At 45.3% G+C, this 20,656-nt stretch overlaps 1 protein-coding gene across 2 annotated transcripts in view; it reads right to left on the reverse strand.

Annotated features, from left to right (window-relative positions):
• The window catches only part of VEPH1 (ventricular zone expressed PH domain containing 1), an 82,450-nt gene that overhangs the window by 6,101 nt on the left and 55,693 nt on the right, over positions 1-20,656 (reverse strand). For both annotated transcript variants that reach the window (XM_026854880.1, XM_026854881.1), the window contains exons 10-12: positions 20,395-20,534; positions 16,559-16,693; positions 11,078-11,195 (exon numbers count right to left, since the gene is read on the reverse strand). In XM_026854880.1, the coding sequence (XP_026710681.1) occupies positions 11,078-11,195; positions 16,559-16,693; positions 20,395-20,534 (393 nt within the window). The remainder of the gene's footprint in view (positions 1-11,077; positions 11,196-16,558; positions 16,694-20,394; positions 20,535-20,656) is intronic.

A 20,656-nucleotide genomic window follows, 5' to 3' on the forward strand; every position in this document is an offset into this window, starting at 1 on the left:
TTTTTTTTTTTTTTTTTTTTTTTTTTTTTTTCCCCAGTGTAGCTGTGTCAGCTCCGAGACCACATTCCTCCCGACCTCAAGCATTCAGCTGTCACTTCAGGGAGACATTTCTGCCCTTAGTCATGTTTTGCTCCGGAGGCCTCACAGATGGAGCTGATGGCTCAGACCCCTCTGCCCATCGCTCCTTCTCCTCCCTTAACCATCACGTCCTTCTCCCCACCACGCCGCCTCTCAAGTGTTCCTCAGCCCCGCAATAATGATTTATCATTTCATGCAATTAGAAGGAGACATTCACGTTGTCTCTGAGGCTTTAATCCACGTTACAGAGCTCAGTACAGTTGTATTCCTGCTGTGCAGCATTTTGATAGGAATATTTTGAGGATATCACTCTCCGATAACTGCAGTAGTTTGCTTCATTGCAGCAGCAGCCCTACGGAGAAGGAATTAAGAGCCAGAAGTGGGGTGTCCACGTGGGGCCGAGAGACCAGGTGCCATCCCACGGGAACAACTGCCAACCTATTGGAGGTAATTCCAGCCCAGAAATGGGAATTTTTGCTGAGAAAGGGGTTGGTGAGTCCCAGGGCTTTGTCTCCTAGAGAGGACCCTTCCCTTCCTCACCCTCCCAAGACACAACTCCTCCTTCCCTTGGGAAAGGAATGCGTTTATTATCAGCCCTCCCTTACCCAGTGTTCGAGCAGTAACCTCGCCCTGCATTTTGTAGAGGTCACTCCCTGTTACATCTTTATTATTTTTATTATCGTTTCTTGTTTCCTCTTCAAGAATGTTTCAAAAGTCATTTAACATTAGCAATCCATTTTGTAGCAACTAATCCTTACGACAAACCCTGTTACTTAAGTCCTCTAAATTTCACAGCACCGACCCATTGGGAACATGATATTTTCTATCACTTTTGCATTTCTAAAATAATACCATTTATTTTGACATCTGGACTGCCAAAGGCCAGAGCAACTTGAAGCTCAGCCTCCAGGGAGCTGGTGTCTGTCCTGCTCCCTCGGGAACCATCAAGGTCTTTTCATCATGTTACCCATTGAGGACATTGATGTTTTTACCATCTTGTGGCAAAATTTACTTCCACACTATTAGTGTGTCACCGGCCAATAACACTGCCTCGCCCCTGGCCTGGGGGGCAGGAGCTAAACCAGCATTTGTGCCACGTGTGTGTGTTAACGCCGTCCTTGCAGAGCCTGCTCTAAATACAACACGGGTAACTGCCCAAGCCAAAGACGAGGAAGGAGGAGAGGGAGAGTCACAAAAGCTTCTGTTCTCCCTGATGACCCTGCGCTACAGCGCGTTGCCCAAGAATAATCTGAGAGGGAATTAAAGATATGCGGTGTACGGTACAGAGTACAGGCTGAGTGGCACGGAAGCAGAACAGGCACACTCGGAGCCTTTCCTTCAGCTCAGCCCCTTCCCAGTCCGTTCATCTACAGTGGTCTGGAAAGGGACTTCAGTTCGCCTTAGAAAAATAACTTGTGTTTGTCACTACAGAATTTCCTTCAATCAATTCACTTAAATATAAAACCCAAATAAAGTCTCTAGGAAAGGAAAACCTTTTTTCCCCCCCTTACTGCAAAATTACTGCTACATTTAAAACGACCTTCAGAATTCCAAGCTCTGTGTGAACACTGGGAAGCCTTGCACCTTCCTTTACAGCACGTTTATAAGGATGTGGTCGCTTCTGCCACAGCCCCGTGGCCACGGTGGTCACCTGTGACCAGTACTCACCGGCACTGACCTTGGCTGGAAGCACACGAGGTTTTGGGAGCTGGGAGAGTATTCCCAAACCCTGCACGTGAACAAGGAATTTTCCAGCACAAGAAAAACCCGGCAACCAAGGGGTCACCGTGGGCTTTAAACCACGGCTGCAGAGTGGCCTCGAGCCACTGCCCTTCACCTATGGGGCAATTTAAAAATTCTCTAATGCCACGGCTGGGTTTCTTTTTCCTTTCTTTTCTATTTTTACACCGATAGACGGGACACAGTGGATGAGATAGACTGAAGAGCAGTCCAAGGCGTAAGCAGTCTGAGAACGGATGTTTTTTGATGTGATGTTTGACTTGGAGCCCTTCCCAGCATCTGTCAGCTGGTCAGTTATTCTCTGGCTGGCCATACTTGCATACCTTAGCATTAAAGTTTATCCAGTAGAGTTTTTGTTCTTGATAAGTGTTTGCTATTGTCTGTCCACGACCCTTTTAGAGCCCGAAACACAGGAGGTTGGTGCGATGCTGAGGACAGGAGATGAGCGGGGTGGCCAAGTGCAGCCCCCAAAGGTAGCACCTGGATTTTCCAAGGCTTTGTAGATTTTTGGGCACTCTCTTCACTGCCTCCTGTCTGGTAGAGTAAAAGCAAACAACACAACTACAATGCATCAGATTTAGATAAAGAATGTATTTTTTTTTTCCCCCAGCTTTGTTTATACTGGCAGAGAGGCAGGCTTTGGGGGTCTTCAGTGTGTACGATTGCAATTTCCTCAAGACAGACTATAAATATTTCTGTCTCTGCAGAGAGGGAGTTTCTGGAAGGAGACGGACTGAATGAAAAGGGAGGTGGCCAAGTTTCAGCTTCCACGGGGAACTGCAGCTGTGATTTCCGTGACAAAAACCGGTCACTCCGCTCCTTGCAGCCTGCTGCATCCCGAGCTTGATGCAGCAGCTCTTTTCTGTAGATCTGCACGCCAGCACCGCTGCCTTACAGCCCCCAACCCGCCACGGGGCAAAGTAAAACAGAGGCTTGCTTGCTCCCTGCATCATTTTTGTCACTGCAAAATGGCACAAATTTACGAGGAAGCTGGTTTGGGGCTGCACCCATTTCACAACATGCTTTTTAGTGGGGCAGAGCCACATTTTACAGTGTGCCCATTAAGAAAAGCTTTGTAATTGCGTTAAATATTATTCTCAGAACTATACAGATACACAATTTCACTTGTTTTAGAGAGTTCCTCAACAACAATCTCTTCTGCCCAGCCTTTCAGAGACGCATGGTCAAGGCAAGGGCTGTTTTCAAATAAATATTCGGTTTATGTGAAAAACCTGGAGAAGGGACCAAGAAAATGCAGAGCTGAGGGGATTTAGTCTTCCTTGGCCACGAGGACGTTACGATGAGCAGTGACGTGGTGCTTCTGAAACAGCTCTTCGCTGGCAGCCTCTGTCCCGCCTCCCACCCCGCTCTGCTGCCGGGGATGTACGTGGGAGCAACACCACTCAGAATGATGGACCTGGGGCTGGGCACGACCTCTGGGGGGAGACTTTTTAAATCCTCTGCTGAATGGGCTGTGCAGAGGGAGGTGGAAAAGGCCACGGGGAATCTCCCTGCTCTACGGCAGAGAAAACCTAAACTGGACAGAACAAACTGCCCAAATTCCACACATGCCCCCACGGGGTTTCTGAAGCACTGGTCTGGGGCAGATGCCCTTGGGAAGGAGCCTCATGCCACGTAGTCTATGCTGAATTTACACTTAGATAAATTAACTGCTGGTGAACGGGTGGCAAAAAAAACCCTGCACAGGCTCACTCCCCATTTTCTAGACAAGAGAAACAATATCCTGTGGCAAAGCTCCCTAATAACAGCTAACCCTGTTCAAACAGAGCAGAAAGCAGCTGAAATCCAGCTCACACAGCTGAGATGTTCACAAGATGTCATCAAATGCCACTGAACAAAGTACTGGAGAAAATAATAATCCATTTGGAGCAAGGAAAAAGCTGGGGATTTTCCAGATAAATTCGTTTCTGAAAAAAAACCCCTGGCTTCACCTTGAGCTGAGCCTTGGCTTTTTCACCCCGGCAGGACCGTGCGCTCGTTGGTGCCTGTGGCTGCGCGGGCGCCTGTCAGCAGGGACACCATCTGCCAACAGCAGCTTCACAGGGGAGACGTACTGGGAACAGAAGGGCTGGGTTTCTTCCTAAACAGCTTTCTGAGGCTGTACTGGGTGTTATCTGACATTTCTGCAGCTGGGATTTGCTGGGAGACCCATAATGGTCATCCTGAAGAGCCATTCCTCTTTGGGAGCTGAGCAGGCGGCCAGTCCCACAGGGCCAGCAGCTCTCTAGCAGCTCTGAGTACGAGTCCTCGTGCTCCTGTACCAGCCACTTCATCTTCTGGTGACTTCGTTTTATAAAATCAGCATTATAATTTCTCAGACTTCTGAGAACATATAAAAAGTTTTAAATTTTTATAGTTAGTTCTAATCTAAGCTGATATTTTGCTTATTGTGCAAATGCCTCATCAAATTTCAGCCTTAATGATGTACAGGGCAATATCCCTGTCATTCCCCAAATCTGCCGTTCCCATGTGCACTCTCTTGGTGGAGGATGTTTTCTCACCATGAGAAGAGGCAGTTTGGTGTCAGGAAATTACCATCTCAGTAGCATGTGGGTGATAATAACGGGGCATGGCTCCACAGTGTCTCCCAAGATGAGGTGTCAGAACCACTATGACAAACTCTACCCAGCGAGAAACAGAGAGCAAAAAGCTGTGAATGTGAGAAACTCAAACCAGCAGCACCAAGCTTTCCTGGAGTGTGCATTAAAGAAAGAGGAGAGAAATTCACTTTGATAAAAAATGACAAGACAGGAAAAGAATTTCTACTCCTACATGATAACAATAAAGAATTCACCATGTGCACTGTGACTTCCAGAGGACGACGACAGCTGTATAAACATCTCGATACTGCAAAAGAAGGACTTGAGATGAAAAGACAATTGCTCAGTCGTTGGACTTTGTGCCTCTACCTGGCTCCTGGTCACCCGGGAATGCCTTCGATCCCGATTCCAGTGCACTAGGAACATGCTTTAACCCAAACTCAGAAGGTGTAAAGCACAAAGTTCAGGGACCAGAAGACACCGAGATGCTTGGTGGTCAGGAATGCAACATGAGAAAGGAAGCCAATGTGCAATTTTGGCCTAAAGTGGATTTTTATGGCCAAAATCTTTCAAAAACAGGATTTACTAAAGCAGTGCTGATCTCCCTTTAAGCACCCGGTGGCTGGAAGCAGTGTGTTAACAGAGCACTTCTTGTGTATGTCCACAAAGAAGCCCATGGGGAATTCTGATGTCAGCTTCCAAAGTCGTCGTAATGAATCTGATGCCAGTATGTCTGAGGGTCTGATTAGAAGAAAAAGATTCATGAAAGATAAGAACGAAGCTCTTTTCCAATATTTTTCTAAGTCCTTTTGCTTATTTTCATTGCGGTTAACTTCACAGAATCACAGAATAATTCAGCTGGAAGAGAGCTCAAGGAGTCTCTCATCCAACCTCCCGCTCAAAGCAAGGTCGCCGGTGGGGTCAGAGTAGGTTGCTCACGGATTTATCCATCTGGGAGTTGAAAATCTCAACCACATCTCTCGACAAGCTGTTCCGAGGCCTGACTGTCCTCATGGTGGGAAAGTTTTCCCTTGTAGCCAGTCTGAACCTTTCCTGTTCCGATTTATGCCCCTTGTCTCCTGCCCTCCCACCACACGCCACCAAGATGAGCCTGGCTCCATCTTCTTGATGAACTCCTTGTAGCTATGGACGGACCACTAATGAATTCCTCTTGGGCTCTGCCTGCACCAGCCCTCATCCCTCAGCTCCTCACAGGGCAAGAGCTTCAGCCCCCAAACGTCTTGGTGGAGCCTCTCCCAGTCCTTACTGGGATTCTACTCAGTCATCACTGCAGCCATTTGATACCTGCTGTGTGCAGAACAGGAGTAAGTGCATGGAGCTCTGGTAGCAAGGGACACCACGAGTAAATCCATACTGCCTCAGAAACGCAGAGCTTTACTCCTCTGTCTGAACTCTTCCCCAAACCAAATTTCAGTAGCTGGTGGCCCCACTGCTTTCCAGGACAGAGCAGAGTTTTGTGGAAGAAGCATCTGCGCTTCTAATACTTCTAAATCTTTAAAAGATTTAAAAAAAATGCCATCAGCTGCCAGTTGGAGCGTGCCACATTCCTTATACACATAATTATTGGAAAATTATAGCTGGTTTTGATTCCTTCACCTTGTATGAATAAAGACAAATGAGAAGACCTCAGAAAAGCGATACAGAAGTGATTTAAGACTGATCTTTCATATGATTATTCGCATTACAGGAAACTAATAAAATATGTTCTCAGTAATTTGCCCGAGCAAAGATCAAGATGTGACATGATAAACTCTACAGAGATTTCCTGCAGAGCAGGGAAGGGCACAAGGGGATGCAGCGTTTAGAGATAGCCTAGAAATAAACCCACATTTCAACAGTGTGGCTAAATCACCCGAGCAACAATTTAGGCCTGTCACGGATTCTCCTTCACTTGGCTTTTAAAAATCAGGTTTGGACATCTTTAGGAAAATACACAGAAGTAATACAGATCAAAGAGAAAACATTTCTTTAATATAAGCATTATAGGACTAGATTATTTGATTGTTGTTTTATAGAAGGTCAAGCTAGGTGATCGCATCACCTCAGGGTTTGAAATCACTGTGTGGTGACATGCTGACATGTCTGATGAGAACTTCAGCTTGAATAAAAGGAGCTAAAGGATTCAAAAAGCTATATATACTAGATGTTTGTTGTTACTTTTTTTTCTTCAGAACACACCATAAAGCTAAAAATATTACCCAAACTCAAAATGAAAAGTTATTTACTGTACTATCCATTGCTTCTAAGCCCATCTCAATATAGAGAGACTAAGTCCAAAATCAATAACCCTGAATACTACCCGTTGCTGTAAGTGTCCATTAGAATAATCTTCTACTAATTGTATCTTGCTTTCTTTGCAAAACTACAATGCATCAAGCTTTAAGTAGTTTAAGTACTGAATAAAAAGTAAAATAAACCCCTCCCAACTCTTCCAAGATGAACTCCAGACAGATAAAAAACAAAGCATTAAATCTTGCATTTGATGGAACAAAATCATCCACAAAAATTCAGTCCAATCATGAATGATCTCAGTGATAATAAACTCCTATTAACTTGAAAGAATGGAATGTGTGGGTGGCAAGCAGACGAAGATAAATGCAATTAACCTAAGGGAATATGGATTCACTCACTCTCATTAATCATCACATTTGGTTTTGTTGAAAACCTGGAAAGGACACATTACCGAATGCCGCTTTTTATAATTTTCAAGCAAGCATTATAGCTGGGATATTTCAGTTCACTAGATAATCACCACTGCTAGCAAAAGATAAATGTATTCCGAAGTTAATATGGTGTAGGCTATTCTGAGTGAATTGCTTTTTTAAAGAGGAATTCATAAAACCCCCTTCAGTTGTACCCGAATCATTGCCCATGGGCACAATGGCTCTTCTGCAGCCCACAGGGATTACTGCAATTTCTTTGTAAGCTTCCAGAAGAGGGAATGTACTGCAATTCCCTCTCCGGCTATCAAGGGGTTTTACTGAGTTTTTTTGTGCAAGAGCTTGTGAAGCCAACTGTCAATACAGGAGGTTATGTTGAAATGAGGCTTTTAAAGGCCAGCTTTTCCTAACGAGAGGCACTCACTGCATTTACCAAAATTTCAAATGCTTGTATCTGTGCTTGAACAGTCATCATTTAGGAAAAAAAAATAAAATAATAAAAATAGCGTAACCTGGTTTTCCTAGCTCTGAGACCAGCTGCACAGCCAGGGCACACACGTGTATTTGAGCAGATGTGTAGGATTTATGGGAACACTCTTCCTGGGTGACAGTGAAAAAAAAAACCCACAACACACTTTGGGAGGATTTAAGAGCACTTCTGGAAAAGTGCGGTTGTATAAGAAATGCTTTGCAATCAGAAGAATGCATGAGAAACAGTCAAACTTTCTCTGAGTTAATTGCCACTTCGGGTACATCCACCACATTGCTTCAGCCTAACTGCCTCTTTCCTCACAAACTCTGCCTCCAAATGTCGTCTGGCTCCGAAAATCCTCCCAGCTACATCTGAAAAAACCATCATCGATCTGGCATCCTAAGGCAAGATGAAGGCTTTAAGGCATGATGCTTTTCTAAGTCTGGAGGATAAACAGCATCTTGCAACACGGCATCCGAAAAATGCAACAAAACCCAACATTAACAAAAAACAAAAGACAATAATAGAAAAAGAATTTGCCTCTGAATTCCTTCTTTAAGAAGAATTTGGTTGCTAAACAGCATTGCTGAGAGGAAGAAATTACTTTCTTGTCTTACAAAAGTATTCGAGATTTCAAAGGGTCTGTCCCACTGTGGAATGAAAATAAAAGATGTTTTACAGCCTTTATGTTTCTTACCAATTCAAAGGAGACCTCTGCATCCTCCTTCTTGTGTCAGATCTTATAAGCCCCAAAAGGCCCTGGAATGTCTCCCACTCCAGTACGACTTTTCCCAGCTACCACAGCTCTACATCACCAATACTAAGGTGAATTTGTCACCCACCTGCAGATTTTTATTCCACTGAGCACTATCTTCCATGTTCCTCTCCTACACCTGAGCTTTTTTACGACCCATATAACACTTTATTTTCTTGGTCTTCTAAAGGCTTTTAGAGCTGAGAAGCAAACCATGACAATTCACAACGTGCCTTTCTTACAAAAGTTTCTTTAAACTGAGACAAAGAGAGTAATCACTCATAAAAAGGACAATAAGTCCAAAAATACTCTGTGCCCAGTTCCTCCTGTTCCTGACTGTTCTCAAAGATATCCCTGAACTCTCAGCCCTGGCTCTAAAACAAAGGGTAAATGGTGATTTTGTAGATGCTGACATTCAATAAAGTCTTATCCCTCCTCTCCTGCTCTCCGGTGGCTGGGCAGGGAGAAGGGCAGGCTGGAAACCTTTCTAAACGAGGGAGAATTATTCTTTTTTCCACTCCTAGAAGAGGCAGTATCATTTTTGAGGGCCTATATAAATACCAGCAAATAGGAATGAAAGTCTAATTTGTACCTGGACCTGCTGGGGGAGCTTGATGAGGGCAGCCCCCCCTGGCCCAGCGCTCCCACGCTCGCCCATCTCCACGCAGAGCAGATTTTGGCACTTTTTGGGAAGGACAGAACTGCTGTGCTGCTGACGGAAACCGCCCAGCCTGGGGAGGGGGGGAGCAGAGCTCTGAACATATGAATCCCTTCCGCTGACCCCAGCATGTAAACAGAGACCCATATTCCCACCCCCGGGGCAGCGGGATCTGCGCCTGAACTTCATGGCGGCCTTTTCACAGGAGCCAGGGGCGAACCCTTGGGAGCGACGTGACCTTCTCCCTCATCTCTGGGGGATCTTGCGACACCGAATCTCACCAGGCTGAGAGGATGAGGAATAAGCGGGAGGCAGCGTGCCAGCCCCTGCCGCAGGCGCTCCGCTTGCACTCCCGCTTGCCCCAGGGGCTCAGCATCGGGCAGGGAACGCTGCTTTACCCCACTCGAGATGTCCGAGCGCTCTGCAAAGAGCCTCTTGTCAGTGGTACAGAGACAGCCCCCACTTTTGTAAGCTCTTGTACTAACCAGAGAGCACTGAGGCTCCCTGGGAATCGCTGCCTGCTGTCACAGGCTTTTATCGCTGTTTGCCTTGAGTTCAGGCCCATTTGAAAATACCAGCTCTATACTGGTGGGGTCTGGATCCCAGTCCCAGCGCTGCACTCCCAACACTGTGGCACCACGTCCTGCTTCCAGCCCTTCTTAGCCCTCTCCTTGGAGGACACGGGGCTCTGGCAGGAGAGCGACAGGGAAACAAGGTGTCAGCTGCCCTCCCACATCCCTGGACTAGCGTCACCACAAAACCCACGTCATCAAGGAAATGGTGCCACGTCACCCCAAGGTTTGCCTTTGCCACCTTCATCTGGCCTGTTGGCTCTAACACAGCTTGTCCTACCAGCAGAATCACAGCATCATTCAGGTTAAAAGAGACCCTTGGGATCATTGCGTCCAACCATCAGCCCTGTTCTACAAAGTTCTCCCCTACACCACATCCCCCAACAGCTCATCAATAATCTAATAACATCTAATCAACAGCTTGCTCCAAACACTCCCTTTTTTCGGACAGTTAAATATCTCTGAAAATTCCAAACAAAGCTATTTCACTAAGCTTTGAAATTTTAGGCAAGACAGACTCCTTTTCCCTGTAGCCTGACATACATCTGTCACTGATGTGATGGACAAACCAACCAAGACCACGGCACCGAGATGAAATTTCAGCTCAAAGCGTGATTTCTTTTATGGTTGTTGAGCCCCACGAGAGTTGTGGAAGGGGGAAGATGGTCAAACACCCATGAAATGAGCACGGGCAGCCCGGCCTGCAGCAGAGGCTGTACCACTCTTGAAAGAGTTACTAAATTCAGGGTTGATGAAATATAAATTGATGCTAGCTGTTAAAATAAATAGCTGAAACAGCCAATTATTCAATGGCTTAGCCAAAATATTCAAAATTCTTGGCCAGAATTGTGCAGGCTTTTACAGAGTGGCAAAAAAAAATTCTAAGAAAAAGGCCATTTCTCTGAATTTCAGTGCACTGATCTAAAACATATGGGGATTGGAAAACTTAAAAAAAAAAGTAAAAGCTCATCAGGATCTTTTACCTGGGAAGAAGCATATTTTCCACTCACCCTGCTTTCCAATATAGCTGAGGTATTATGGCTGTTCTTAAGCGGTGCCTCGTTCCTAAGAGGACGCGTGCTATGGATTAATTTATATCAAAACAAATAATTTTGCGAACGAAGATGAAGTGAATCACGTGCAGTATATCTGTGCCAGTGTCCCCAGACGTGTGGCACCTCTGCAGCCTCCAGAGGACCTGGGCTGTGGTCTGGCAGATGTAACTCTTATCTGGACACTGCAAGATGGGTGCAGATCCCTCCCACTCCCCGGGGGTTAGCAGCCATGCAGACTTATGAATCTAGATTAATTTTGGATTGCATCCCTCGAAGCGTACACCAAATAAGGTTTGTGCTTGGCACTGTATCTCACCAGAGATGCTGAGACGAGGGGAGATTTCTAATTCTAATTAAAACAGACATTGCCTGCGCTATGCTGGAGAGTTTTGCTTTCCTTTTTCCTCAACCTCTGCCATGATTGCCAGAGACACAGCGTCCATCCTCCACCACTCCCAGCTCCCCAGCCACGCGCAGCCCACCAGCGATGAGGGGAAACCACTCACCTGTTGCCTTTTCGGGGTTATTGCACATGAAACATTGCCAAGCTCCCGCTTCCTCGCTGTAGCCGAATAAATCAAAGAACCTCACTTCTTCCAGGTGCATCTGCACGTGGTCCAGGTCCTAGGCCAAGAACGAGAAAAAACAAACTGGCTGACGAGGCGAACCGCCGCATGGTTACCAGCTCGTAACCCGGAATCAGAGGGATGCGCAGCGGGCGCCAACGAGCGTCCTCGTCCCCGTGTCTCCTGTGGGCAAACAACCTGCCGGGGCACAACCACAGAATCACCAAGGTTGGAATAGACCTTGAAGATCATCTAGTCCAACCAAGCTGCTAAGTAGGACCCGTCTCCTTCTCTCTATCATCAGTAGCAGATAACACATAAAGTATATATTAGTCTGTAGGAAGCAGACAACTGGTCTGGGATTTTTTTTTTTTTTTTTTTTTTTTTTTTTTGCCTCCAACGCTGCTGCCAGCAGTGTGCTCAGCACGTTTCCCACCAGCTGAACCCCCTTTATTACCTCCAGCTGTCTCAGGATTTTTGGAAGGATCCAGAAGGTAGTGGCCTCTGCTAACACACTGCAGTGCTGGGACTTCCTTCTGCCCAGCTGGATCCCCCATCAGAGCAGGAGTCAGTGGCTGGGTACCACTTTCTTTTTCTTTTCTTTTCTTTTTTTAAAGAAAAAAATAGAGGCTCTGAACCCAGCCCCCTGTGAGAAGCACCAATACAAATGTCTAATGTGAATGTTATTATGAACATTTCTAAAAACACAGCAGCAACAACAAGGACTGATTTAGCCCACATAAAACACACCCAGGTAAACGTGACGTTATTCTGCCAGGGAAGTAAGGATTATTCATCTGCAAAGTAACCTGCACGTCTGGCTTGATCAAAGAAACCAACACAAATTGTACTTGCAGCTTCAAGTATGGGAAAAGCCAATGGATACTCCTTCTGAGGCAATTAATAACACAGTATAATTCAGAGAATTTTAAACCTCGTTATTTAATTTTAAAACAGATTGCGATCTCATACTTAAAACAAACATTAGTGTTAAATAAGAGCAACCAAGTTACTCACTGAAAACACAAAGGGAATTGCCAGGACAGCTCAGAAAACACTCCTATTTATTTGTGTGGGTCTTCAAAGATCTGCAGCACTGCACGCTGCAGCCCAAAGAAAACACAGATTTACGCAGTCAGTGGGGAAAAATACCATCCCGTGCCAGGGACATTAGTTCAGCGCACTGACCAAGGCTGTACAAAGGATGGAATGGTTCATTTCGGGCCTTTTCAGACACGTTTTAGCAAAGGAGAGGGAGCAGGGGGCTGGCTGGCTCAGGGAGACCCTGCAGCATGGCATCTCTCCTCCCCAGCTTCTTTCAACCTGGGAAACGGCCAGGAAACGGCTGTTTTCAGAAGAATTGAAACACTCAGGACCACTTCAGACCTCTGGCCTTCATCCTGGATAACAAGCTGAGCTGAGCTAAACCTTGAGTTTTAATTTGAAGGGGGCTCTCGGGTGCTCCCACCCTCTGCACACCAGAGTCAATCTGCCGATGGGTTTTAGGCTGTCAGAAGGAAGAATGGCAAGGCAGAACGAGGAGCACGACTCACATCACCTGAGAAGCTCCAAACGACAAAAGTTTTCCTCCCTTTCTGGCAGGAACACGCAAAGGACTGGGCTTTGCAACACACGGGAAGGCAACGATCACGCGTTGGCAGGGCAGCAGCCCCACAGCCCGGCTCTCCTCTCTGTCCCCTCGCGTGGGAGGTGAGTGGCCAGGCTGCAGAGAGGTCCCTGCACTCCCTGGCACCTTGGTGGGTCCCTCGTAAGGCTCTGCTGGGCAATTCCTCATCCTCCTGCGCCCGGGTCAGGGCTGCATCCACGCCTCTGCACAGTCGGCTGCTGGGCTGCCCTGCCCCAGGACGCTCAAACTGGCTTATACTGGGGACCACGGGTAAAACTTGATTACTGTGCTCTGCAGCTGCTCTTTAGACATTGCTGAAGCTCTTATTTTCCTCCCAGGAGGAATTCTGTACATTCAAGGAATTTAGGTGGCTGCGGCGCCGTGCAGCAGGAGCGCTGTGCAGCTTCTCTGCGCATTTCTCCAGCTGATCAGTCGGCGTTGGACCTGACAGCCCGAGGCTCCCCGCCTCCCTTCGTGCGTGGTGTGGGATCCTGAGCAGATCCCAAGCAGGGACACACCACACCAGCCCCTCGGGGTCTCGTCCCCACTGTGGGCTTCCAGTGGTGGGGCAGATATCCCTGCGAGCACACCCTGTCCCAGTGTGCCCCGATCCTCCTCCTGCCGTGGCATCTGGGAGGACACAAAATGGGCAAAATAACGATGGTATTGGTCTCAGTGAGGCTGTGCAGGGCATTATGGTGGATCATGCTGAATGAAAAGCCTAGGAGCTTCTCCTTCCTGTGAAAAAAATCTTTTAGTGGCTGCAGTGAGCCCGCACTAGACTGAAAGAAAACAAATATCACCAAAATATTAATGCAGCAATCTTTCTTTTCCACTCTGTACTCTAGTATGCTTGAAATAATCTGCAATAAGTTACTTATTTCAGGAAGGGAAGCATGGGGGAAAAGCCTAATTGGAGAGGAGAGATTTATATCATCCCCATGCTCCATCATCTTCAAAACTTCGCAACTCCACTGCGAAAACGTGGCGCTTCTTTCTGCTGCGTAAACTGACATAGCAAACAAAGGCAAGGAAAGAACAGAACTAACAATGGCTTAAAAATGTTAATTATTCTCTTGCAACACCGCTCAACAAAAGACTCTCTTAAGGCATCACATGGGGCCCGTGAAGTAGTCACCATCTCACTCTTCTGACACAGCATGAGTCAACACAAAGAATTCGGCAACGAGCTCAAAACCAGCCTCGTTTTTGTAATGTGGCCTGCGTTGTACTTTGATAAAGAAATATGAAGCAACTGAACGGAAATCTGTAAGGATGTACATCTGGAAACGCTTTACTTCTGGCACGTTTTAAGCCATGTTGTGTAAATATTTTTTGTGGCATGAACAGGCTGCCTGGTAGAACACGACATGCTTTCTGTAAACCAGGTATTCTCTGCAATTCCTTGCACGTGCGTGTTGGGCCAAATTCAGAAATCGCTTACAGTGATGTAAATCTGAAACTATTTCCCAGAATTTCCTCTGAAATAAATCATTGATGTAATAGATTTTTCTCCAGGTTTGCAAAACGCTTGAGAATGCGTATTGAAAGAAAAAGTCTAAATTCATTCACTCTGGATTAGCCACAGGGTCACGGGGCAAACGCGGAGCAATCGCAGAGCACGTTGCAGCTCTGACTCCGCTGGGGTTCCTGTTGGCTGCGGGGGGTCAGACCTTCCCCGTGTGCTCACAGCACAGAAATTCCTTGGTTCTGGTAAAGCGTTCAGACGCTGCTGTCACACGACACATAAAACTTAATATAAAATGTAATCCAGGATGCTGACACTGCATTTATATGAACAGATTTCAAACTATTTTAAATGAAGTGCTACGCTTATTGAAACAACCACACACCCCTAATTTTGCTTCCCGCACTACTGGCAGAGGAATAATATTAAGGACTACAATAATTTTGTCAAATTATTCACAATATTTAAAGTTCTATTAGTAACGGGCAGAGCTTCTGAAACGAAAACTTCAGATTCCTGCAGAAGCTCAGTCTGTCAAGCAGAGGAAGGACTAGGTCATGCTGGGAATGCTCCAGCTAGATTTTTTGGGGAATGTAAAAGCTAAAGGAAAGCTTCCTTATGGCAGGCCCAGGTCTCGCTCCCAGAAAACCCAGCGGGACTTTTCTCAGTAAACTGAATGGAAATTGCACCAGAAACAAACTCAGGTTCTGTATTAATAGGCAAAACCAAAACTCAGAAAGTAAATCCAGCAGCATGCTGTGGGGACCAAGACTGAATATTAAAGTCTTTTACCATTTCAGATGTATTACATCTGCCTGCCTTCGAAGGCTGTTAGGCAATCCGCAGCTCCCGGAATTACCAAACTTCAATCCACTGCTTAATTCATTAAATCAGTGAAGATCACTATCTCCTTTTCCAGCTCCACTATTCTGGGACCTTGGAGATATTCTTACTGTCACGGAGTGATGAAAGTTCCCAAAATAGGCCAAATGCTACTATCTGAGCAGTAGCAGGATTATGCAACCAGTGTGCTGGAGACTAATCGCGTTTCTAGGGTGTTGGACACGTTTTGTAGACTTTGTGTGCGTGATGCACAACATCTAATCCTACCCGTGAAGGCATGCTCTTCCCTAAGCGCTTTACGCACCCCAAACTCTTTTACACTCCACCAGCTCCGACTTTCAACTAGTAGATCTTGGCGTGGACTCAAGTTAAGCCAGTACTGAGCAGAAAAGCAGTTCTAATGCCTTCGGATGAGTCAGGCTAGGATTTCAATAGCAGCTAAAATACTTAGCGCAAGCTCCACTGTGTCTAAGTAAAACTGGCCCGTGAGCTGGGTTTCAGCTGTGGGGATCCCCTACTCCTCTTACACACTGCAGCAGGAGTTTCCACTTCAACGCAACATTATCTTGGGGATTCATAAGGTGTTTTTAACAAAACTCCTGTTTTTAAGTCAGCCATAACCTTAGTGAATTAATCTTATCCAGTCAGACATCTTCATGCGTACAATATTCTGAGAGAAAGCATTTTAAAATCACGTTTGACAATTCATTTCATCCAATTGAGCTGGATGGAGATGTTCAGGAATAAACAGATCATCCTTTTCCAAGAAGCCTGATTAATAGCTTGGAAATAGCATTTATTGAAATCCCAGAGACGGTAAACAGCTTTGAAAAAGTAATCTTTTAAACTGATGGGGTTAACTAATGGTGCGTGTGCGACGATCATCTCCATAAAATCCCAGTCTGTGTTTAACTAGGTGAATTTCCAAGTGGCTGCCAAACGGTCCGTCATGGCAGCTAATCCGAATCTAGAGTTTGAAACGCAGAGCAGGAAAAAAAAAAAATAAAAAAAATCCATGAGTAGCATAGCTAATTTTCATCATGTTGGGAACAACCCACACAGAGCATGTAGGAGGGGAGGGAGGACGAGCCTGGAGACCTTTCAAAGCACAGTACGAAACGACGCCGTGGACCCTCTGTGGAGGCTGAAAATATAACGGCCAGTGAATGTTTTTTAACCTCCCCACAAGCTGAGTGCTTTGAGTAAAAGGGGGGTCGGAGGCACTCGCTACGGATCACCGTAGGGCCGTCCAGGAGCAGAGCACGTGGCATGTCAGCAAGCGCAAACGCTCATAAGACACCGGAGCTAAGGCAAAAAAGGGGAAGGAGCAGGGAAAGGGGTTTTGTTTTACACAATTTGAGCACAGCAAAGTCTTGCTGTAGCTACTGTAAAGGTCTTTGTACAGTTGTTCTAAAAGTCATGACAAAGTTCTTCTACTATTTGTTTTTTTTTTTTTTTTCTGAGAAAAACCCAAAATGCTTACCTTTTGGTGTGGAAATGTTGACTGGATCATGGCAGTTTCAAAACTGTGTGTCCCCTTGAGCTGTGTCTTCTCCCACAGGGCCTTAAGGACTTGAACAGAATTACTCTGTATGGACAAAGGTTCTGCAAACAAGCTCTAAAGAAAATGGTGAAAACAGGATTTCAAACTTTTTTTTTTTTTTTTTTAACTTGGCCATTAACAGAGAACATTGTGTACTTACAGCAGGACAGCCATACAAATAACCAGGGATTAGTTCGTTTTTCTGTAAGAAGTTAGGATGGATCATTATGCACACAATTAGGTAAATCCTCAAATATTTCATTTCCTTTGGGGATTTTCTTTGATTGTACACTACATGTCTTTAAGGTCTGGCTCACCAAGGATTATCTATCAACTACTACTACCCATAGCAACTTGCATGTCATTTTTGTGTTGAAATGCTAATTTCTCAAAACGTTAGCAGCACGGGCCTCTGACCAGATGCAGACCTCGGTGACATGTATTCTTTTGGCAAAGACAGGCCATTTCCCAGTCAAAGTGGAGAGATGCTTAGCACTGGTGTTGGGTTTGTATGGGTTGATTTGGATCTGACTGTAGTTCTTGGTCGTCGTGCGGGGAAGAGTAACAGTGCAACGTTTGCAACTGCACTGAACAGCCAGTGGGATGAAAGGCAAGAGAAAAAAACCTCCACAGAACACGTTCAACACAGATTTTTCTGGCAGAGGAGGGGAATTTTCACGCCCTGAACATTCACAAACCAAGGTGAGACCTGGGTTGGGTTGGGTGCTCTCACCTCCAAAGCTCCCATTTGAAAGGACAGCGAGGATACAACCTTACCCTGCCTCGAAGGGTTCTAATAGTTCAACAGCATGAAGTTCTTCCTTGTATAAACTGCACACAAAGTCAGCGTTACAAGAACACTACCACAGCTGAGAGAGCTTAGCATTTTTGCCTCTATCTGCTACATGATCTGGTAATTTAAAAATGCATTTGCATGCAGGAGCCAAGTTGAGTGCACGAGCAAATCTGATTTTCCATATTTCAAGTATTTGATTTCACAACACGAACAATGTCCTTTTAACGTAAGTTTCCTGGATGGATGTTCCTCCTTCTCTGTCTAAGCAGAAACACAACACTCCTAACCCCACTGTCTGGCATCCAACTGACTCAGATGCACTTCAGTAAGACTCAACCAGAAATTTTATCGTGGCTGAGGCAACACATTTTTCGAGCTAAGCTGTCAGAAACAGCCGGATCGTTTTGTCCAAATTAAAAGGGAGGAGGAGTCAGCTCCAGGCAGCCACCTGGCACAAGAAAATGGCAGCCCAAATTAGTTTGTGTTTGGCAAATTAATGAGCAACTCTAGGGAAGGTGTTAGAAAAGGACATGTCAGGCAGCCCCACTGTCCCACCTGATGAGGGAAATTAAACCATAAATCATATAACGCCAGAGGACGATTTTAATGAATGAATCTGTGAAACGAAAGCATCCTGTCTATCAGATAACCGCTCCAACATCGCCCCTTATTCTATTTTTTTTGCCTTTTCTTAATCATTGCTTAACTGTAAGACAATTTCTCAGATCTCCATTGACACACTCTTCTCTTCCTACTACCCTGCACTAATAACTTGCCATTTCACAACTTCCATCCGAGGTTTCAAAACATAACTATTCACTAATATTTTTTAAATTATCATGAAGTTAAGAATCTGTTCTCGAGACATGGGAGAAAAAGTCTCTCTTGCTTTTACTTTTGCAGGACGCAGTGTCCAACAGAATATGGAGCAACTGGCAAAAAAAAAGGAATAAAAATACGGTAATTGGTATTGAAATCTTCAGAAACCATGTATTAGTTGGCTGTGAATCTGTGACAGATCTGCTGAAAACTACATTTTTATCACCAGCCTTTCATTTAACTCATTATTAACACACTATAAGTACATTTCATGTCAAATTTATCTTTTACAATTTCACAGGCTTAAATAACGTTATCCCAGGGCTGAATTTAGTTCCCTGTATTTAATTTAATAATAGTTATATAGCCAATAATTAAAAAGCTTTAGGATTTTGAAAAGTAAAACATAAGTTATCTGACATTAGACACCATCCTGATGCACAGCAGGCTTGAACGCTTGGTGCAATGCAAGAGGAACCTTTTTTTTTTTTTTTTTCCCTATAAAAAAAGCGTATTAAGTGCTGCGTGTACAGCATGTTTGTAAAGACACAAACTAAACTGAGTTTCATTGAGCCTGGCCCTGGCAGCATGGGGGGATTCTGCTGGGGTGGGGGGAGCCCGGGGCCAGGGGTAGCACTAGCAAACTAGCGAGAGGGTAGGGAATAAAAGCAAAGCTTTGGAAAGAGCAGCTGCAGTGGGAAAAAGGCAATTACCCAGCCTGGGGCAGGGAAAGCTGTGGGAAACGGGGGACCAGGGTTTGGGGGCAGCATCCAAAGGAAGCCCGTGGGGATGGGGAAGGGGGACAACGGGCACCTGAGCACAGAGGAATGGGGAAGGAAAGTAATATTGCCCCTGGGAGCTGGGAGCGACGCAAAGCTCAAATGTTCTGATACAAGATGGAACTGGCAGGGTAATCTGGGATGGGGTTAAGGGGAGAGGTTTTTCAACAAAAAATGTCTCAGGAAAAGCCTCGGCACCTGGGATTAAAGGTGAAGCAGAGGTCACTGCCTTAAAATCCAGCGGCCGAGGCTACGCGGTGGCGAGCGAGGTTTGCCAGCTGTGCCGCCCCGTCTCCTCTGCTGCTGCTCCTTGCTCATTTTCGTGCGGTTTAGTACCTTTTTGTCCATATTTTTGAACATCTGTTTTCCTCTCATCAGGAATAAAATGATACATTTGTAACGTAATTCATTTATTCTCTCTAGGTCCCATTAAAATTCAACCTCTTCCTTCAGGTTTTCATTTACAGAGTAATTCACCTCCTTTATTTTCCCCTTTCATCTCGTCTTCTCATTCCTATTTCTGCCTCTGCTCTTTATTGCTTCCTTCTCTCTGCTCTCCCTCTCTCACCATCTCCTACAGACCTGCATTTTTGAAAAAGATTCGTTGTATTTATTTCTAGGAGCAAACACAGGGAAGATTGATTTGAACTGTTAAATTCAGAGCATAACTCGCTGGGCATGTTTTAAATTTCAGGTAAATCTTTCGTATTTCTAAGATTGCATTAGGGTGGGATGAACTGTGGTGAATGGCTCTGCATAGGTTAAGAAACTGAACCTTACTTTTTAACACAAAACCCATTTGTTTCATCTTGAAGTGTGAATGTAGAGTTTTGTCTTACAATTTCATACGATTTGCAACCTATTAGGAAATTCCACATCTGTCCAAATACTGGGCTTTATTTGGAAACGGTATTAAACAGGAGAAAACAGCTTTAGGGTTGGTAGAACAGCACTGATCAGCTTTGCAAATCCTGCAAAACTTCTGCCGTAAAAAAATCCCGGTGGGTGCTGCACCTCTAACCTCCACCCGCAGCCTCGGGGTCGATTCTGCTCCCCTGCAAATCCGCTGCGAAGCTGCTGCTTGTTGGCGAGGCACCTGGGACTTAACGCAAGGTTTGCCTCAACGAGGACAACAAGGTTTGGTCCCACTTTGCTATCCCCAGACTTTGTAATCTCTCCCGACAGTTTGAATTTGCTGTATTTAATAGAAATATAAAAACTCATAAACTGCAAAATCACTTCAACCTACTATAATGACTTTCTGAGAAACCACAAGGGCCACAAAACACTGTGGATTAGAAGCATATTTAAAGAGTTAAAATATTTTTCTCCAAGTACAACATGAACAATAGAGAGGTGCCACTAATTTGTACTGCACACACCTGCTGAAAGAGGAACATGATGTGGATCCACAGCGGAGGCTGCTGGCTGACGAGGGTAAAGCTGGATTTACTGTACAAGCAGTAATGGCCCTTCAGGGGACAGCTGAAAAACAGCTTTGCTACACAACTTCTAACAGCATCTAGAAATAAAGAGACAGAACATTAAAATCGACTATGTAAAAGCCAAACCGAACTGCCTGTTACCAGTGTACGTGCAGTCACGCCGTGCGAGGGCATCTCGGGCTGGGTCAACTCCCGTGGC

The sequence above is a fragment of the Athene cunicularia genome, assembly GCF_003259725.1.
Source record: "Athene cunicularia isolate RWA chromosome 9 unlocalized genomic scaffold, athCun1 chr9_part1, whole genome shotgun sequence".
Taxonomy (NCBI): Eukaryota; Metazoa; Chordata; class Aves; order Strigiformes; family Strigidae; genus Athene; species Athene cunicularia.